Raw genomic sequence first — 20,748 nt, forward strand, 5'->3', positions numbered from 1 at the left:
GTCTTCAACCAAAGCACAAAGTGCAAACAGATGGTTCATCTTGTTTAAAGGAAGAAATCTCATTTCCTGCAGAGATGTGTAAAAGAAGGCTGAAGATGGCTGTAGGAGGGGCAGTCCGAAAGGTCCTGGAAACAGCATTGTTTGTTATACTTCGGAGTTTCTAAAAGGATTCAAAAGTAGGAGAGTACAGAGGAGCTAATCAGATTCTGGCCCAGGCAGGCCAGCTAAAATAAATGCTTTTTCAGTCTGGTGCCTCCAGTTCACTTAGCAGTATCTAAATTTCTGTGGGTTTTTTCCAAAAGATCATATTTACCATGTAAGCTCAGTTCATCTGTTCTTCCAGAGCTTTCCATGCCATCCTCTAATCTTCATCATGAGAGCAAAAGCTGCTGTCTTTGTCTGTGTCCTCCCTCTGTACCTCAAACTGGCTTCCTCCTCCTTGAAAATCTCTGAGACAGCAGGGGCAGCCTGGGCTCGTTTGTTGGTTGCCTCGTGTTGCTGATACCTGCAGGCTCTCAGCAGCTTCCTGAGCTGTCAGTCCTACCTAACAGGCAAGCCTGGTGGCTTCTCCCACTGTGGTGCCTCAGAAAGAGGCTTGTTATGTGTCTATAATTTTTTTTTTTTTAATGGTGTTGGAACATTGATAGCCAGCATTCACTGAAATACATTTAAAATTTGCTTCAAATGTCAGGTGTTCTAATTAATAGGAGGATGCAGATGGTTCACAACATGGCTTAGAACTCTAATAAGAGCAAATGCTAGCTGTTCTAATTTAATTTTAAAAAGTCATTCAGAGGCTTAATGCCAGCAGAGCTATCTATAAAGCTGCCACAAGGTGGTACCACAGTATTTTATAAGATTTTGACATTTTTGTATTGAAACAAGTTTTTTCTTAGCAGAGATGAGGCTGCAAAAAGATGCCTTCGTTTGAAGATAATGCACCCTTAGTGCTGCAGAGGGTTTCTTGCAGACCTCGTCACTGCTCCTGCAGGGGCACCAACAGCTGCGTCTGGCTGACCAATTTAACCAGGCACCAATGTTTGCAATATGCTCCCCTGCCATAATTATGCAAGATGGATTGCTTAGGTGTTGAAATTTAAGCAGATTAATGTTTTCCTAACAATGATATCTGCCTAGATAAGTAAATTAATTTTGATGTCTGTCTTGATGATTTTTCCCCTTCCTTCTCCTGCGTTAGCCACTCTAAGGTTCTCCAGTTCTTCAGTTAAGGATGGATTATACCTGGATTGTGCAAAAGCATTCCCCTGAAAATGCCAGGATGTTTGAGTGCCAAGGGAACAAGAAGCCTGGACAGTTCTGCTGTCTGGGAGTTAAGCACTAGCTTGGTGTCCATGTCAGGTGGGGTCAGTGTCGAGCTGGACTAAGGGCAGAAAGGAATCCTTTAGTGGTGGAAATCCAGCTGCTGTGCCAGTGAGGATTACTCCTCTGGTCCATATCTGAGTATCCAGTCTCATGGGAATGCTGTCCTTTCCTCTGGAATCAACACTGACAATCTTTACAAAGCCTTGTCTGTACTGTGTCGCTGTGAGCCCATCCCTCCAGTCCCTTGAATCATCCTCCATGTGACAAGACACATCCTATCCTTTAGTTTTAAACTACTTTAAAATTCATACTTCACATCTCCTTGACTGGGAAACTGTATTTATGCTCTTCTCTTTAATATTTCTTCATAAATCAAACCTCTGTAGCCCTAATTACCCAGTCACTGAGTTCCTGCATCTCTCAGATAACTGAGGTGCCTCCAATTTCCAAATGCCAATGCATGGAAATTTTAGATAGCAACAGTTCTCTGCCTGTTGCATGCTGATAAGGTTTTTAAAAATAAATGAGCCCTGAATAGTTCCAGACTGCGGCGTTCTAGACATGTGTTGAATTCTAGGAATCTCTGTGGATCTGTTATGTTCAGATCCACCTGCACTGCTTTGGATCCTTGAAGCAAAGCTCAGTGGGTTGTCCTCAATGCAAGGCCATGCCCCTCTAATTCGATTTCTGCAATCTGTGCTCTCCTTGAAACCTAAAGGGGCATTGTATAAACGTTATCTATGTTATCTATGGGCTCAGACTGATGGCTTTGATGGGAGTTAATACAAACATGTGAATAAACAGGTTCCTGCACCAAGGCACACAATGTCTTTTCAAGAACATTGCTACGAGCTATCACTGGCCCAAGGGGCTGCATTCCAAGCTGTCTTCCCTCACTTATATTGGCTTAACACTTATAAAGCATCATAAAGCATTTCTCTTCCTCTGCCATTATCCTGCTGCCTCTGTGCAGCTTCTCTGCAATTATGTTGTACTCACCTCCCTTTCTAATGCCGGTGGATTCAATTTGCATAAGAATTTCCCTCAGTTCTATATAATTGTAGAATTTAGGAGTCTCTAGGGGGCTGTAATTCCTTTTGTCATTTCTCTTTGTTCATATGGACTGCCAGCAAACAATCAGTCCCTCAGTTAATTTTAAATACACAATTAAAAAATAAATAAAAAATGGGTAGTAATACAAAATAATATTGAAATGTATTACAAAAATAAGTCATGAGATACAATTTTCTTGTACAATAAAACCAGACAATTTTGTAGCACAGATTGCAATGTTTTGTAATGCTTTGTGAACACTTTGTGCTCTGTAAACACTTTGGTGAGGAACAGCCCTTTGGAAATTGAAGTTCATCAGACAATTCCTGTGCATAAAACCCTGCTTATTCAGAGGATAGCAAAGTGTGAATTAATTCATATTTCCACCCATTCTAAAAGGAAACAAACCAAACCACTCTCTCTAAGAAAAAAGCAAAATGGTTTATTTTTGTAAATCAAATTAAATCCGTAGATACTGTTGCCTTGTAGAATGCATTTTTAGGTTATAAAGTAATAACAGTGGTAGACGTGTTTTTATTAATCCACTTCACAGAAACCTGGGGAGATTTTTATAAGCCTTTTTTTAAAACCAGACTCTTCCATTTGTGCCCCCCTTTACCATTCCTTTAATTCTAATTTCAATCCAGTATAAAGACATATTACTTACTGTGCATGGCAAGACAAAACAGTGTTAGTCCTAACAAAAATGGGAGGACGAGCTGGGAGGATTACCATTAACAAGTGACTGCAACCAGCAAGAATATTTTTAAAATATCACATTAGTCGGTATTTAGAATTTATGCCAAAATGCAGTCTTGCTATGAAAACTTTGTCTTTGTGGCAAACAGCATGGTCACTTGCAGAGGGATCCACACAAAGGGTGAGAAAAGCTGGGAAAATGGATAAATATCAGGAAGTATAGAGGATGATCCAAGTACAGTTTGTCCTGGTATCTCCTGTCTCAGAAGATATAATTTCCAGGACTGAGTCACTATCAACAGTGAAAAACACTTGGGGCTGTAAAAGATGTCTGCATTAATGAGTCTGTCTAGTTTGGAATATGTTGTACTTGCCATTTGACATGAAAAGATATCATGCCACAAAACCCCCTTTTATGTCATTTATCATGCCGCGCTTCTCATTTTATTCCCCTGAAAATCTCAGCTCTGGCAAGAAATTCAATAAGTACAAGAGCTTTTCACTACTGCTGTTTTATCTCATTACAACAGGCAAAATGATTGCATAGAGATCAAAATCCAGTCCATTTGTTCTGGGAATTAAATTCAAATCAATTTGAAGCTATTCCCATTGTACACTGATGTGCTGATGGCACTTCAAGACAAAGTGATAGCACGGTGCAAATTCAAAATGGGCTTGAAGCAAGATGGGGTCCCTTCATGGTGAAGAGCCTGGGTAAGAGACCAGGAAAACAGAGCACAGGACTTGGGAAAATGCTGGTGTTACATGCAGCAGTGTCCTACTACCAGGCAAAATGCCATGGGCTGACATTTCCTTTTTTATGTGATGTCACCTTAGAGTGTCAAGAGCATTTCTGAGGTTTTCTGTTGTCAGTCCACTGAGCCTGCATTTGCCTATGCATCTTCTCTCTTGAATATGTTTTAAATAACAAACTAGTTGAGCCTTTCCCTGTTCTGTGACGTGAAGAGTGGGCTTTCTTGACTCTGTGATATTTATACTTCTTTGCGTTCTTTTATATAACCATCTAGAAATAAGTGCCCCTTGAGCCCTGGGTATTTCTCAAGGTTAGTGGCAAAAGTATCTATAAGCAGATGAGAATAGCTATTAATAACATTGTTTATGTGTGGTTGCGACTTAAAGGCCAAGAACTCTGCAGCCTGTAGTTAATGCCGTGCAGTTTTTCTGTATCCTGGAGGGATAAAAAATAACACACTTCAATAAAAGTCTTTTTGCTGCTGGAATTTGGTTTAAGAATTGAAAGGTGAATCCACTCAGCCTTGAGGTGATTGAGCAGTGTGGGAGATTGGGCTGGGAAACTCCCCTGTATCTTCTCTTGCTGTATTCCCCGTGCAGTTGGAGTCACAGAGGGGTTTCTGCAACACATTTTTTTTTGTTCAAAGTGCCAAATCATTTAACTTCTTTATTTCTTGTATTGTCTCCATGAAAACATGACTTTTAGAAGCATGGCATATTTAAAATTATTCAGGAACCAACTTATTTATGGATTCCCCTCCTTCTCTTCTTCCCTGATTTATGAGCCTGTCAGTTGTAACCACTGCATTAGGAAAAAAAATGTTTTCCCTACAGTTTTACTGAGTACTTGCTTTTGTTTGTCTTTCCAGGACTGTTATGCATAGTAGGGAAGCTATTCATAGAAGTAAAAATAACCTCCATGCAAACCTAAATGGAAACAGATATGGATTGAGAGACAAATCCAGCTCCACTCATTTTATATGCAAATAATCTAACCCATGCAATACAGGAAAAACAAATAAAAGGCAATGTCTCTTTTAGTACAGAGAAAATATGACATTGCAGCTAGAAACCATAGCAACAATATTAAAAATAATAATAATAAAAAAAAGTAGGGAAGCATTTGATCTAGTACTGACTCGTTTTTCTTACTAAAGATCAAAGCATCCAGGGACTCTTTTGAAATATGTAATAATACATTGAGTCTAATTTCCAGGGCCTAATTTTATAGAAGTTGAAAAGCTGGGGTAAAAAATGGAAAAGAAACTTTGCTTGGAGGTGTTTTTTGTCAAACTGAACAGCTTCAGAATACTTAAAGTAGAGCTTTAAGCGATAATTTTAGTGCCACTTGTCAGTTTGCCATAACATTTTCTGTTACTAAATAAGTATTTCAAATTAATTCAGAATTATCATATCAAACAATTATCGTTCCTAGGCAGCACCCTATTTACTGAATGAGGATGAATATGCATGAGAATCTCTTTTTCATTACCCAGTTCCATTTTTTCTTAACGAGCACAGGCTGCTTCTTTGAGTTACATGAGACCTTTAATTGGTGTCAACAACTGTGACAACACCTCTCTTCATGGTTTTCTCCCTGCCTTGTTTTTCAGTAGACCAAAAGGCAGAAAACATGCTTCAATTTCAGATCCACAGTGTGCCTTAAAATTCCACCAGCATTGCAGACTGTAATTATCATCCGGAAACAAAGATATTACAGTGATTTCATTAATTTGATTCCCCGGAATTGTCTTTGAAGGAGTCAAATTATAAATAGTAGGCTTCCCTTTCTAAGACATAGCAGTAAAGTCTAGACGTAGCAGCTGTTCTCCTTCAAAATCCAGAGAGATTTAGTCGAAAATGGTTAATTTTGGCATGTAGTCTTCAGAATTCCTGTAAGTTTTGAATGTCTAGTTCAGGCTGGATTTTATTGTCTTGTGTCTGATCTAACCCCCACAGAGGTGAGCAGAGGCCCTTCCTCTGGCTTGTGGACCATCATTCACATGATTTCTCACAAGCTAGAGCATCCCTAAAGGTGCGTGGTGCAGAGAGAAGGTAAAAACCAGGAATCCACAAGCCAGCTTTGACATGCATGTGTAGGGAAGTTTCCAAACTGGACGGTCTGTAACTGCTGCCCACTGGAATGGTTTGGCCACACCAGTGTCGTTTGTGTTCGGATAAACTGCAGCAGTTGCTGAAGCTGTTTCTGCCTCTTTCAATGACTGAGATGTATGCTCTAAAAGTACTGGACTGGGTCAAGAATCACGCACAGACATCTCACCAAGAGAGAGCTTTCTCTGCAGGAAATAAGGGCAGTGTGAGAAGGGCCCTGTTTCCCTGGAGAGCTCAGGGAGGAAGAGGATGAGCAGGGTGTAGGCGAGCTGTGGCAACAGGGCCCTGGGCTCTGACATCAGCCCCAACGCCTCTGGAGAGCCTTGCACTGAAAATGGCCCACTGAAATTCTTCCTCACGTGTTAGGTGGGTTCTTAGAGTGATGGCTGTCTTACTTAGCAGCAGACACTGTTCCAGGAATTCCACCTTCTGACCCTTTTTTGTTTGGATCAAGATCCAAACAAAAGCCCAAGAGGTTCTTGTGCAAAGCCTATAATTATGTGTGTCTGTTCAAATACGCTTTTGCATCACAGTTAGCAGAAAATTTTCTGGCAAAAGAGAAGATACTGAGTTATCATCTCCAACATTTACAGAAATGTGTTGAATTTAACAAACCTTTGACAAGACATGCAGAAGAGTGTCACATAACCCTGTCTGCAGCTGAAAATATACTTGTCTGCATTTAATTTGTGGTCCTGAACTTCAGAGCGATCCTGATATCAGTCCTTTGATGAGGACTAATTTGCATTTATTATCTTTATGTACATGCCATGATTTTTCTGTGCGCATTTTATAAATATAAAATATGTGAATAGAATGAAAACAGACAATATGCTTTAATTGTAAACCTGGGACAGTCCTGTCATGATGTAAGCGTGATGGATGTGGTGGGATCTCTGAGTCTAGATGCTGTTGGAGCTTTAGGATTGGCACTGCATGAAGAAATTGGGATTTTTTTTTTTTTAATTTTTTTTCTTTAATTTGTGGTATTCACTTCACATTTTTTACTCTCATTTCTATTTGGTAGGACTTTTTAGTACATCTGCCTTTTTGTGCTGAACAAGATTGAGTCTTTTTGGCAAAGTTCAGTCTAAATCCTCTAAATCACACTTCAGTTCTTGGCCTTTCCTAAGTCAAATTATCAGAGCTTGGATGTTAAGCTGTGACCTTTGTTTGGTGATGTAGGAGTATGAAACAGCAGTTTTAGAACCAGGAAATAAAGAGAAATAAAGACTACCGTCTCCCATCTTTCATATCTGGGTGTTTTCAAACACTTTCTGAAATAGATCTTTTATAATGCTTAAATGATAAGTTATGTTACAGAAGTTTTCAGAAATTTGACTGCGAAAATCCAAACCATTTCGATATGCTGTAGATGCTTTTGTGTAATTGGATATGATACAGGCAGATAGTGCTCTGAGGATTTGAAAAATTACTTGTGAATGGCAATCAAATTGCCTTTGGATATATATGAATTTATAGTGATCATTTATTTAAATTCTGCCAAGTTTCATCTCATGTTTCACCTGAAACAGATTAATAAAAATGTTGTGAGGCTTGATCAACAGCAAAAGTCTAATTAACATTTTCAATTAGAACTACCAAAGTTTTCATTAAGAGATTATGAAAGAATCAATACTTTTAACTCACCCTTGAATCAGGGATACCCAATGGAAGTGCCATTCCTGTACATTTCTCTTAAAAACCATTCTAAATTAATTGAAAATATGTTAAAATCATTCATGGTTCTTCACTGTGTAATTATTAAAATTAATGTCATATGCAAAAATGTCAAGAATTATCATCTCTTTCGACAATAATGGCGCTGTTGATAACAGAGGGTCGGCCAGATATCGTGTGAATGCGATGCTTCCTGATACTGTTTTTATGCAGTTATCAGAATAATGGCACATGTTCTTTTTATCACGTTTGACTATTTCATGTATGCTTGTAACTTCTCCTTAAGCTGTGTTTCCAAATGGCCAGGAGCTGGAGCTCACTGGCAGCCATCATTCTGGCACTTTTTATCTCTGTGATGGGGTAGAGCCAGAAGCGAGAAAGTCTATAGGGGCACAGAGAGAATTGTGACATTTCATTACCATTCATTTGTTTTCAAGGCACTTTTTTTTTTTTTTTTTTTTAATCCTTAGTTCCCAAAAGATTGGTAGCACAGAAATTTTGGGTTTCTACTTGCTTCACCTTGCCCTCCTACGAAAAGTGGCGTGATCCCACCTCCCGATTTCCGTGGAAAATTTCTGTTCTGAAACGCAGCATTGGGTTTGTAGGAAGGGAGGATGACTTTTGAGTAAACACCATACTTACTTACACACTTTTGAGTAAACACCATACTTTGGGGCCTTTACTCCTGGCTCCTGCCTGCGCCGTGACTTCAGGCAGCAGAGAGGCGCCGAGGCTGCACCCCGGGCAGGAGTGGCAATTTTCCCCCGAAATGTCGCTGTGAGATGAGTGGCAGCTGTGGCGTGGCAAGAGGAGCCCACATCCTCCTCGTAGCTTAACCTCAGCCTTCGTGCTCGTTTCTCTGCTAACCACCAGTGCCAGGGGAGAAAGAAAAGGCAAGAAAAAGAAATGCAGACAGCAAAAATTAAGACTAGGTGATAGACTAGAAGTTGGGTATCAAAGAATAGATACCTTTCACCCTGCCTGCTTAAGATGTGGCAGGATTTTAACCTCAGTGCACAACTTGAGGTCGTGTATTCAGGCTTTCAGGGTACTTATATCCTTTATGGTCTAAATGAATTGGTTCCATAATGTAGTTTGATAAAATAGAAAGGATATTTTGTATAGAGGATGTGGTGGTGTGTAGAAGGTACGAGCAGAACTCCAAACAGGGCAAGATTCCTGGAGGTTCCTGCTCCTCAAAAGCATCAAATTAAAATTAAAGCTTTTTTTTTTTTTTTACTTGAAAAATCTTATTGCTGTCTCTTGTATTTAGATTTTTTTTTTTCCATAGCAAAGATTATTTCTTCCCTGTATGGTCTAAAGTATTCTTTCTTCAATACCATGATATAGCTCCTCCCTTCATCTAAATGTGTGCAATAAATCCTCCAAGAGCAGTGAATTTCATCAATGTATGCATCTGTAGACACCTGAAGATTGCAGGTTCCAATCGTAACTTGCTGGTTTGAAAGGTAACACCATGATTAAATCCTGATTTACACGTTTACTTTACAGCCTAAAACAGTTTCTTATGCCTACTTTTCTGTTTATCCATATTTTATTGAAATGAAATTAGTAAATTAATTTTATTGGTAGCAATTAATGAAATTATTGCTTCATGAGTACATGGGGGGACAGTACCACCAATATATTTGTAAAAGCAAAGAAAATTAATTAACTGAAAATGTACAAAGGAAGATTTACTCAGTTGCGCTTTTCTTCCCAAATGCCCATGCAATTAATAAATGAGAATTTTCAATAAAAAATTAACACAAAGAAACTTGAAGACCTTCTTATTGAAGACAGCTGTATTATGAAACATTAATTTGCTCTGAATGCCAAGAACATTTGTTATAAAGCAGCTGCCTATTTATTAAATATTATCATAGTGTGTTATCAACCACATTTCTATGTCTCCTGTTTTGAATCAGTATAAAACATGTTTAAAAGAGGATTTAAATTTTTTGCAAGCTACAAGTAAGATGACAAATGAAAGAGTAAATGTATGCAAGTCTCCTGAAGGGAGGCCACACTTCTAGAGAGGAATCAACAGCAAACAAGAAAACCAAAATATTCTGCTTAAAGACCTCAAATCTCTTTGAAAAATGAAGCAAACACTGGGGAAAAAAATAACAATGGCAAACTATTTTATTGGGAAGGTAGCTCAAGTGTCTAGCATATTATATCCTGCTTCTTGAATATTTATCTACTGTTATTAGAAAGCATCATGTGCAATTTGTACTTAAACACAAGCTGGCACAGGTGATTCTTGAAAATGGCTTCTGCAGTCACTTTAATAATGAGTAATTATCTGTGCTCAGTTGCAGTGGGAGACATCATCAATTCCTAAAGCCTCAGTGCTTTTCCTCACAGAAACGGGAGCCTTCTCTTCTGATTTCTGTCCTGGTGTTTCTTCATGAGTTCCTTGTACACTTCTGACCTCAGAAACCTGGGGAAAGAGTCCTTTGCCATGAGACAGTAGACTGAGCTTTGAGCAGCATCAAAGCAGCTGAGGGTGGGCTCGGAGATGTTCTGGGAGATATCATATTTGGTGTGGAAGTCAATATTAATCTGTAGGAAGAAAGGAGCATGAAAGTTGTGTCAGTCTGATCAGAAAGCTGAGGTCTGTGTGTGTCCAGGACACAGGCTGCATCTGAATTTCCTCCCAAATAACCCGGCTGATGCAAATAAACAGGAAACTCATCTCTTCCTTTTCTAGCAGGCTGAATTCTTCATTTTATTTGGCTCTTTAAAAGATGGTATCACTGGAACAAAGAAGGAAAAAACTTGCTTTTCCCTCTTGACTTTCTGCCAAACCAAATTCTATGAAGTACTGATTATCAAAGAGCAAATTGAAAGTGAAGGTACTCAACATCATTTTAGATTTTGACCCTATGTATTTTTTAAGGATTTTTTTTGTTTGTTTTAAACAATAATAAGATGGATTTCAATCATATGTAAGACATGGGGACATTTAAAGCACTCTTGCTAGCAAAGGCAAAAACATCAGTGTAAAAGTTTAAAGTGCAGAAAGTGAATAAAGATTAATAAGCAATTTGTTCTTTCACAGTAAGCCTTTTTGAAATAATGATAAAATTGAATGCTGTGATGGAAATTTTTGCATTCTCATCATGTGAAAAATACCTATACAAAAGAGCAAATGCAGTCATAAACCTACTAATATCCTGGTACCTTAAAAATGGAAGAAATGCTTTCTGCATTATGAAAAATGGTTATAGAAAACAAATTATATTGAGCATAAACTTCCTCACAACTTTAGGCAGAAATTTCAGCAGGTGAAGTAAACTTTTTCCCTGTGTGAAGAACGTAAAGTGTAAACCATAACATCTTTGCTTCACAGAGTTGCACAAGATGTTTACCTGGTAAATAATGGACATGAAAATATGAGTTACAGACAGGTTGAGTTGTATTTTCTGTCAATCCTGAAGGTCTGGATCCAAACCTTCCACTTCATCCCTATCCTCAGTACCCAAAGAACACATAGAAAAAACTCTCTACCTCCTTTGGAGCATCAGCTTGTATAAAGTCAGAATAAATCTTTTGGGCTTTCGAGGCAATCTTGCTGGAGGATTTGGTTTTCTTGAAGTCCTCACAGGCCAGCCAGAACTCCACATTCTCCTCGCTGAACTCGGACTTCAAAAATGTCCTAAAAGCTGCCAGGCCCTCTGGGGAAAATGCATCAGTTAGTGAGTGGAGGAAAATTGAAAGGCCAGTGCAATTTATGTGTATGTATACTCACACACTTGTGTCTGTGTGTGTATATATATGTATATGTATATGTGTATGTATGTGTGTGTGTGTGTGTGTATTTATTTATTTATTTATTTATTTTTATTTATTTATGTTTAACAGTATGTGAATAGTGTAACATATGTATCTGCCACTCTTTTACATATCAGACAGCATTCAGGTCTGAGAAGCTGCTCCAGAGGAAATAAATAGGAGATTATAGCGCTGATAAGGGGACAACTAAGAGTTTTTCAGTGAGTTGCCAGCCTAGGGTTGCTCCCAACAGCTGCCTGCTATGGTTTGGTCTCTCTAGCACTGGTAGGAGCACTGGTAGGAGTCTGGAGGTTTTGGTCTTCAAAAGGATTTTTAGTGGCTGGGAAATCAGAGGTTTGAGGCTGACCCCTGGGTTGAGGAGCAAATAGAAATGTAGGTCACACCGTGCTAGTGTGTTCCTCCCACCACTGAGGTTCCCTGCCCAAACGGGGCTTCCATCTCCTTGGAAAGAAAGACTAAGACTTGGATAAAAGATGGACTCCTTGTTGCTTCTCTGTTCCGCCTTTTTTTTTTTTTTTTTTTTTTCACTTTGAAAGGGAAAAAATGAAACAAATAAAGCTTTGTTTGGAAGAAACTGTTTTAAAATTAATCCAAATCACAAGCTCTGAGTAAAGAAAATTGACAGTACCCAAATTTAACTGTGTTGGTCAAGTTTATGCTATCCAGGAACAATGTGGAGGCACCCCAGGGTTCAGGCCACAACATTACTGCAGGGAAATGGGGCAGGGGCAAGGAAATTTCTAAGTTGCATGTAGTCTGTGGTGTCAGGTTTGTAGAAATGGCATTTCTAGGAGAAGTGACTTTAGATATGTCATTTTTTGTTTGACTGGAAGTCACTGCACTACACGCATATTTCTCAGGAATACCTAAGAAAACATTTGTGGTTTTTTTGTGTAAAAAACACGAAAAATGAAACCATTGCAAGGGGAATTTAGCAGTTCCCTTAATAAAAACTATTTCATAGCTTTTCTGCCTGCCTTGGGCACTGGTCAGAAGGTATGTTGTGTTTGCAGCTTGGACAAACCTCTCAGGACAGCAGCTCACCCACCTCCGGCAGCAGCTCTGATCGTTTCAGTGCTCGTGGGGAGCTGAACTGGAGAGCAGTGTGAAAACCTGGCAGAAATGTTTGGCAACTGGGATGACAAATGTTTTAAAAACACATATATTTTCCCATCACTTCTTACCTTTATTGGCAAGAACTGTATCCACAGACTCAGACCAGGCCATGGTTTCCCCAGTGTTTGACCTGCGGAAACAACATCTACCCTTGAAAATAGCATTGTGGCCTTTGCCCTGTGCAGCCTGGGGTGGCTGAGAGCCTGTGGAGTGGCTGGCTGGCTGCTTGGGAGAGGGGCTCAGACACTCATCCTACCCTACACATGGGAAAAAAAAGGGATATTGGCACTGCTGACTTGATTATTCATCCTGGAAGTACTCCTAATGCTTGCGGTTGGTGGAGCTCTAATAAAGCATAGGAGAGGTAGGAATGTTCTAGAGAGTGCGCTGAATTTCTTCTCAAATTCAAAAGGAGTAGACATTAATTTATATGGCACTTTTTGCTTTGAATGGTTGGAGTTATCTAAAATGTTACCAAGCTAACACTAGTAGGAAACATGGGCCTCACACGAGCTTCTCAGTGGTGTAAATAACTGAGTGAATTGATAGTTGTGGGTCTTCCCCTGCAACTTCCTGTAGGCTTCCACTAGTCATGAGGGCAAACACTTCGTTCTGTATAAAATATTGACAGTTTTCTTAAAAAAAAAACCAAACCAAAGAACAAACAAAACCCCAAAAACTCAGCACAAAAAATCTCAAGCACCCTCAAGTTCTGTAAAAAAAACATGTGATTTTCCAAAGGGGGCTCTGAGTACTCAGCTATCAAACCCCTGCTCTCTGAATTATAGAGGTTGGTTTGGGAGCTGTGTTCTGCAGCCACTTCTCAGCATCATCAGTAATGGTATTTTCTAATTGCAAATTTATAAAGAGATCCTATAACAGTGTCAGGATATTACATGCCTGTGGTTATAATTATTACAAGGCATGGTGGCAGTGACACCTCAAACAAGCAAGCTTTTTTGTAGCTCTCCATTTACTTGTATCCAGAGTGCAAAAATTATATTTAAGCAAGGAAAAAATGTGCATATTTATAAGTATATATAAACGCATATATGAGGGAAGCTGGAGCGCAAATATAGTAAGTCTGTGAAAACACAAATGGAAGCAAAACATAGCATAATATTGTACTTTGTGAGACATCACGTGATTACAGAATTAATTGGCAGAAATTTTTTTTTTAGCCACAATAAAAAACTTTTATCAAATTTATAACAAATTTTCAGGATTTTTATTAATGTTTATTAGTTTTCTTGTCAAGCCAAAAAGCAAAATGAAAGACCAGGACAAACCAGACAGTTTTGCTTCTCGTTCTTATGGGTAATATTAGTTGTTTTGATATTTACTCACCACTCAGAGAATGATCTCATTGGCCATGTGGGATTTACTTGAATGGAAATGGCAAGCAGAATTGACAACAAGGAATCAAAATAGTCATATCCCCTTCAAAGGGGGAAGGAAAATAAAGGTGTACAGATTATTCAAACTTGGTCACCCTGTCACGTAAATCTCCTACAATTAAAATAGCCATAAACAGCAACTCACTTTACTGGCATTTTTTGTTCCACTGTTTGTCTGTCTGACTGTCTCAGGGAAGGCAGAGTTTCTTTTTCTGACTGATCTTCAAGCTGAAGGTAATGTGACAGCAGGAACAATACAGTTAGCATGTGAATAACCAAACAGGACAATGCACATTGACAAATCATTTTCAACGTTTTCTTTAAAGTTATTTTGTTCAAAAAACATGGCCTATTTTTAAGCAGTGCCATTCTCACCTAAGAGTGGCCATAAGACAAAAGGACTGGGGGCAATGGCAACACATTCCTGCCCAGGGTCCCATGTCATGGAGCAAGTCCAGAGAAGGGCAGCAGATGGTGAAGGGGCTTGAGCACAGATCTGAGGAGCAGCTGAGGCAACTGGGGTTGTTTAGCCTGGAGAAAAAGCCCCAGAGATTGCTCCCTCGCCCTGCCTGAGATGGGATTGTAGCCAGCTGCTGGTCTGTGTAATTTGCTTCTTGCTCTTGATAAGTATTCTTTCATCCCTAGCTCTTTGCTTCCTCTGTGTAACCCTGGCTGTCCCTCACTCTCCTGAACAAGCAGGCTTACTGACTGATTTCTTGCCTCCCTCCAAATTTTGTCCTGAGGCCAAATCCTTTACTCAGATTACCCAGATTCCTGGTTCTCCACTTGGCATAAACTTCCAGTGGTTCAGGAACTGGGATCCCAGCTATCTCACCTTGCAGGGTTAGGGATTTTTGTCTTCCCAATTGAAACATTTTACATCTAGTAGAGCAGTCTAGGAGTTCTGGTCCCACTCGATTTTCCTCTACGGTACAGTCATGAGCAAAGCTGCCTCCTGCCTGCCTGAGAACAACTTTCTTATTTTAGCCACGTCCATCTTCTAAGTTCGGAAAGAAAAACCCAAGCACCACATGCCATGTTTCATCCTTAGCAATGTTAAGAGGTTATTCCTCATCCTTACCTTTTGTAGATCTGTAAAAGAAGTTTCAGGCCAATCTATTTGATGAAGTTCACATGGGACAAAAAAAAAAAAAAAACCAAAAACAAAACAAAACAGTGAATCTGGTCAACTGTGCTTCAGGAAGATGAAATCAGATGGAAACCAATATGGAGAGGTGCATTACTGGGACCAGCAGGAGAACTGAACTATCTTGCAGGAGAAGAATGAAAGACCAGTTTGTCTCTAAGGTGAAAGCAGAGAGGAGCTATGATTGCCCTCTGATTACACACAGGTAACCTGGTGAAAAAAAAAAAAAAAAAGAAAATTAGCATAGTGGTTATATTGACAAAAGAAATATATATATATATATAAGCAGCCAGTGAACAAATTCAGACTGAAAACCAGATTAAGGCTTCACAAACTGTTGTTTTTTACAGTCTCCCAGTAGAATTTTTTGCCCTCTCTGTTCCTCTGTACTTTAAAGATAGCCCTTTATATATCTATAAGATTATTTTAAGTTGCTGTCTTCCTTGATAGAACACTAGAAATTATTACCTAAGATGCCCCCTTAGTCCTACGTATTACTAAAAAAGATGCCTAGCAGCAAAATACAAATCCTTTCTGTAATTCCTTACCTTTGCATCTGCTTGCTTCTAAACATTATAGCCAAAGAGCAGAAATGTTAATTATCATCCTAATTTTCTGCCATGATTCTTATTTTGTTTAATTGGTTACTTTCTCTTATTTCCAGAGTACATCTTGTATGCCAGACAGAACCAAAAGTCTTTCATGCACTCTGCTAGTGAGACTAATTTCAGCGTCTTACAGCTGGGGAGAAAACCTTCAGCATCGGCATTGACATCAAATCCTTTGTGCCCGATTCAGTCCCAGGTTTGAGCTTTGGTAAAAGGGAATAAACATAATACAAAATCCAACCGATATTTATCTGTGGAGCTTCTGGCTGGGCAGAGTGTGAACAGCTACAATTTGAAATTTTTTTAACAGTGTCATGTCAGAAAAGTCAGTCCAGTTGTGAGGACAGAAGTGACACTAAATTAGGCAACTCATAATTCTTGGCTGGCTCTATTAATTTCTCAGTGTTTACCCTGCGTCTAATCCCACTGGTTCTACTATTTACCCACCGTGGAACTGTGGCCATAAATTGATAGATTTTGCTTTTTTTCAAGAAGTATTATCACTGTTATATCATAGTTCCATCAACTCCTGTGAAACTGTGAGAGGGAAGGTTGAGGATCTGTGCCTATTTTTCTTAATATCATCAGACGGTATACATTTATTTCAAAACAAAATTCCAGATACACATTTATTTCAAAACAAAATTCCAGATAGTGTCATACATTCATTTTTTACATTTCTGCCTAATAGCCTGTCATCTGAATGAAGCAGACACGAACATCTCTTCAAGGTTTTTTGGGACTGATGGATATTGTTTTAGTCAGTCTTAGCAGCCACAGAACCATGCTAAAACTGAGCACACACAATAACTGGATGGATGCAGTTGGATTTCTTTTGCATTTTATGGGGTACTGCTCACAATCCACAAAACCACAAAGGAGCTGTGAGGGACTCTCATCACTGTACAACATTCTGTCAGTCACTGCTCAGTCTATGCAAGCTGAAAATATTTCAGGTGTGCAGCAGGCTAATAGAGTTGTGGTGGTATTTGTACTGAGGCAATGAAAATAAGTTCACTAACCAAAGTGAGGTGCAGGCAACTTTTTCCCGTAGAAACCAGCTGGTTATATTTCTCTGTACTTCCTCTGCTTGGAACTTAATAGTGTCTGGAAAGAAGCTCTGATATTCCATAATGAAATATCATAAGGAGAAAAAGTGATCTTAGTATTAAAACAAATGCATCAGCTGCTTGTGCAAGTGTGTTGGCTATTCATAATACACAGCACAAAGCAAACTAAAGGAGATATGAATATGTCATAGAGATGAGCTGGAAATTGCACACAGAATTAGTGCTAAACTTTTTGTGAGTCTGGACCCAGCTGACACACACAGTTACAGCTTCAGTTCACTCGTAGCTGGGACTGGACCTGCAGAGGCACTCAGGCCCTTACCTGCCCAGCTGATTGCAGGGTATTTTTCTCTATCTGTCAGGCCTGTGGCTCAGCCTTTCAGTAACTCTGAGGACTGGGCTATGGATTTCTGATCCATCTGCCTTGGATGACATGGGAGAGCTGAAGCTCTAGGAAAGGGAATGTGGATCTGACTGAACGTTCCCAACTTTGCCAATATTACTTGCTAAGGACCCCTGATTTATTAAATACTTAAATCTCCAGAACTTTTTGGCTCACAACTTGACTTTTACTGATGATCACCTTATACTCTTTAACTATCTTTTGGCATTAGTTTTGCCGAATTATCTTCCTTTATGAAAAGTTATTGGCTGCTGAGGGGCATAAGACCTGTCAGTTTTTGCTCCTCTGATCTGGATACTAATCACAATAGACAGTCTAAAGAAAGGCTACATATTCAAACCATTGGTTTATTAACCTAAGAAATCATTTCTGCTTACATATGTTCCTAAAAGGGCTGCCTTGTACTCACCTGAGCACAAAGTGAGAAAACTCTCACTCCCCAATGGACGTGCTGCTTTTTCCCTGGATCGAGTTCAGTGGTTGATGCTCCTCAGCACCTGGCCTCTGTTAATTCCATTCCATGCAGAGCTTTGCTTAGCTGGTGCTGGCTTGTACAAGGTAACCTCAGCAGAAAAAAAGTTTATGTTCTGCTGTCCCAAGCAGTCAGAGCCCACAGGGGGACCTGGACGCATCCCTTACACTGGGAGAAGCCAACATGGTCCAAGCACTGCTGGCATCCTAAGAGCATGGAAACGCCTGTCCCATGGGGATGCAAATACACCTTAATCACAGCACTATGTAAATGCCCACCTTCCCACAGCACTGCATAGCATGGGCAACTCACAAAATAATTGATTTTTTTTCCACGTGAATAACTCTGTGTGCCTCCAGTACGCCACAGAGTTGTTTTGCATAAGAAAATGAGCTGTTATTTTCCACCCAAGGAAACTATGCCCTTCAGGTGAAATGTTTTGATTTCAAGAACAATCTGTCAAAATATTCTACAGTGCTCTGGTCTCCTCATAGTCAGGATTTCCAAGTGCTGTATAATCACAAACCTCAGTTGGAAAAGAACTGGAAACTATTCTCAAGAAAATATGCAACCAGGAAAAGCTGGAATAGCATTAGCTGCAGAAATTTAAAATGAGCCCACAAAGCTGTGAAGAAGTAAGAGGGTCTTAATTATGAGCAAATTTTATGGTGAAGAAATGAGAGTTCAGAGCTGTCCTTTTTATTAGACCTCAGCCTTATCTTCCTGCTTGAAAACTCTCAAATGGCTGCTGTAGGATTGTGTTTCTTTCTAGTTAATTTTAGTTACCTTTCATGGAGAAGGCAATGGTAGAGACTAGATTGTAAATCTGGGAGTCCAGATGATTTCCTGCAAAACCTAAGGGAGAATTAGGAGGAGGTACACAAACAGATTAAGGAAAGGAGAGAGAAAAGCTTTGGTATGAACCAGAGGGAGTTTTTATGAGACCAAACCTAAGTGATCAGAGCACAGCAAATGGAAGTTGGCAACACATTAAAAAGGAAAAAAGTAAAAATGGAAGCAAGCTTAGGTGGTAGATAGAGGAAATATATTTTTATTTCCAGCACAGAGCCACACAGGAGCTTAAAGGGCATTTGATTGAGGCATTTGACTAAAATGCAAGGAACAGAGTGGGATTTGGGATAGGCAGTTGAGCAAGGCATTAAGTTCATGAGCATATGAATCACTTATGAGAGGAAGATGATTTTCTGCAATTTTTTTTTCTCAGCTGAGTTCTTTGGCGGCATATGTGGAAAGGAGAGGGAGCTGCATTCAAAGCAGTAGCTAATTAAGGCAGGCTGAGCAGCTGGGGACAAAAGGAGACGAAAATGATCTGCAGTTTGTGAGTCACTTAAAAGTTGTAGCATGTAAAAGCATATGAGAGCTGTGTTATTGATTGCCTGCTTCACTGGAAGATGGAAATTGGTCTTCTTTGAGATTCTTTATCTTAGATTTCATTCTTCCTTCTTGTCAGTTGAAAAATCAGTCGTCTTTTGTTCAATAACAAATCCACAACCTGAAGATACTTGGTCCTGTGCATTTCCACTTCCCCCCCAGTTAAACAAGAGCAGCAGATCATAATTCAGCTGATTTAAAGCATTTGATTAGACTGCAGTGTTAAAACAGGAAGCAAACCTTTGTGCCACACAAGCAGGTTGTTTCCCTCATGTTTTGTGTCTTGAGACTTCACCTATGTAAGGAGTAAAGTGCAGTATTTGGGTAGGGTAAATTATTGTGTTGACAGAAGGAATACTTTGGTAGCTCTGACTGAACCCTGAATGGCACATATAAATATAGAAAGCTGCTACATAAAACAATCCAATAAAATACATGCCCAACAGGCTTCATATGTGTATTATTTGCATTGGGGCAGCTCAGCAAGAAGATTTACATAACTGTGGCATGGATTCTGCCAAAACTAGAGAAGCCTGACTGTGTTCTCTGGTACTACCCTAAGATTTGTGCTGTACAGACATCCGTGCTGGGCCAGTCCTAGGTCTGATCACGCCTGGAGCAGCATCACAGACTTGTACTAAATCCATGCCTAGTTCATCTTCAGGACTGCAGTGCAGCACTAAATAGCAGAGTGCTCATGTTCTCTCACTAAAAGGAGCCTCTTCTAGAAAAAAACCAAAACCCTTTGCCAGATAATTGTGTCTTTTTGGTTTATCTTTGTGTCCTTTGCCTTCCTTTCTCTGAGTTTATCTTGACTTTCTTTTTACAGTAGTTCCCATGGCATTAGTCTGCTGTAAATTCAGCTAGGGTTCATAATTATCTTTGGAAAACACACATGCATAAATAGCTACCAGAAATATCTTATTTGTTTGTTTTCATTATAAAACTCATGAGAGGGACTAGCACTATTAGTACTGCAAATTGATGGGTTTCAGGAAAGCCTCCCTGGAGATAAGCAAAATTTTCCATGTGACTGTGAAATGAAATAAAGGGCACCTGCTGACCTCTGATTATCATTGCAGACCCTTCTGACTAACAGCTGGGCTTTCGCTAACCAGAAAAAGTCTTACCTAGGGTACTGTATTTGTCATTTGGTTGGATTTTGGAACGGTATTAAATGTAGGTATTTCTTTCATTTTTTTCCTTCATGGCAATCCATCCAAGGTATATATTCTCTGCTGATATGAAGGGAAATAGTCACACCAGGGCAGAATTTAGCTGCAAGTGTGTAGGTCTTATGTCTGTGTGGCAACAAGCCCAGTGCCAACACTCAGGTGGGGCTGCTCTGAAATCAGCTCCCTTCCTCCAACAAGGATCCTAGCACAAGACACAGGAACACACATCTTTTAAATATCTGAGAAGTGGCATTCAGACATTGTTGGTGATACTAGAGAGTCCCTCATCAAGAATCCTCGAGGCTGGAAGAGACCTCCAAGATTTAATCCAGCCATTAATGTTCCCCAGCCTCCGTCACCCCTAAGCTGTAGCACCAAGCACCACAGCCAGAGGCCTCTTGAACTCTTTCAGAGACTGTGGCCCCAGGCAGCTGCAGCCTCCCTGGGCAGCTCATTCCAATGCCCGGGCATTCTTTCAGTGAAGAAACCCCCAGTGTCCAGGTCCTGGCTGCTTTCACTGTCAGAAAGAGCCCGTGCCTGCTGTTTT

General features: G+C 39.7%; 1 protein-coding gene across 1 annotated transcript; it reads right to left on the minus strand.

The window, feature by feature from the left end:
• Positions 1-9,984: 9,984 nt before the first annotated feature.
• Positions 9,985-14,090, minus strand: RGS21 (regulator of G protein signaling 21). Its single transcript, XM_040073133.1, has 4 exons — positions 14,080-14,090; positions 12,606-12,682; positions 11,137-11,303; positions 9,985-10,188 (listed from the first exon to the last, which is right to left on the minus strand). The coding sequence occupies exons 1-4, from the start codon at positions 14,088-14,090 to the stop codon at positions 9,985-9,987; spliced, it is 459 nt and encodes a 152-aa protein (XP_039929067.1).
• Between the last annotated feature and the right edge of the window lie 6,658 nt (positions 14,091-20,748).

The sequence above is a fragment of the Hirundo rustica genome, chromosome 9, assembly GCF_015227805.2.
Source record: "Hirundo rustica isolate bHirRus1 chromosome 9, bHirRus1.pri.v3, whole genome shotgun sequence".
In the NCBI taxonomy this organism is placed as follows: domain Eukaryota; kingdom Metazoa; phylum Chordata; class Aves; order Passeriformes; family Hirundinidae; genus Hirundo; species Hirundo rustica.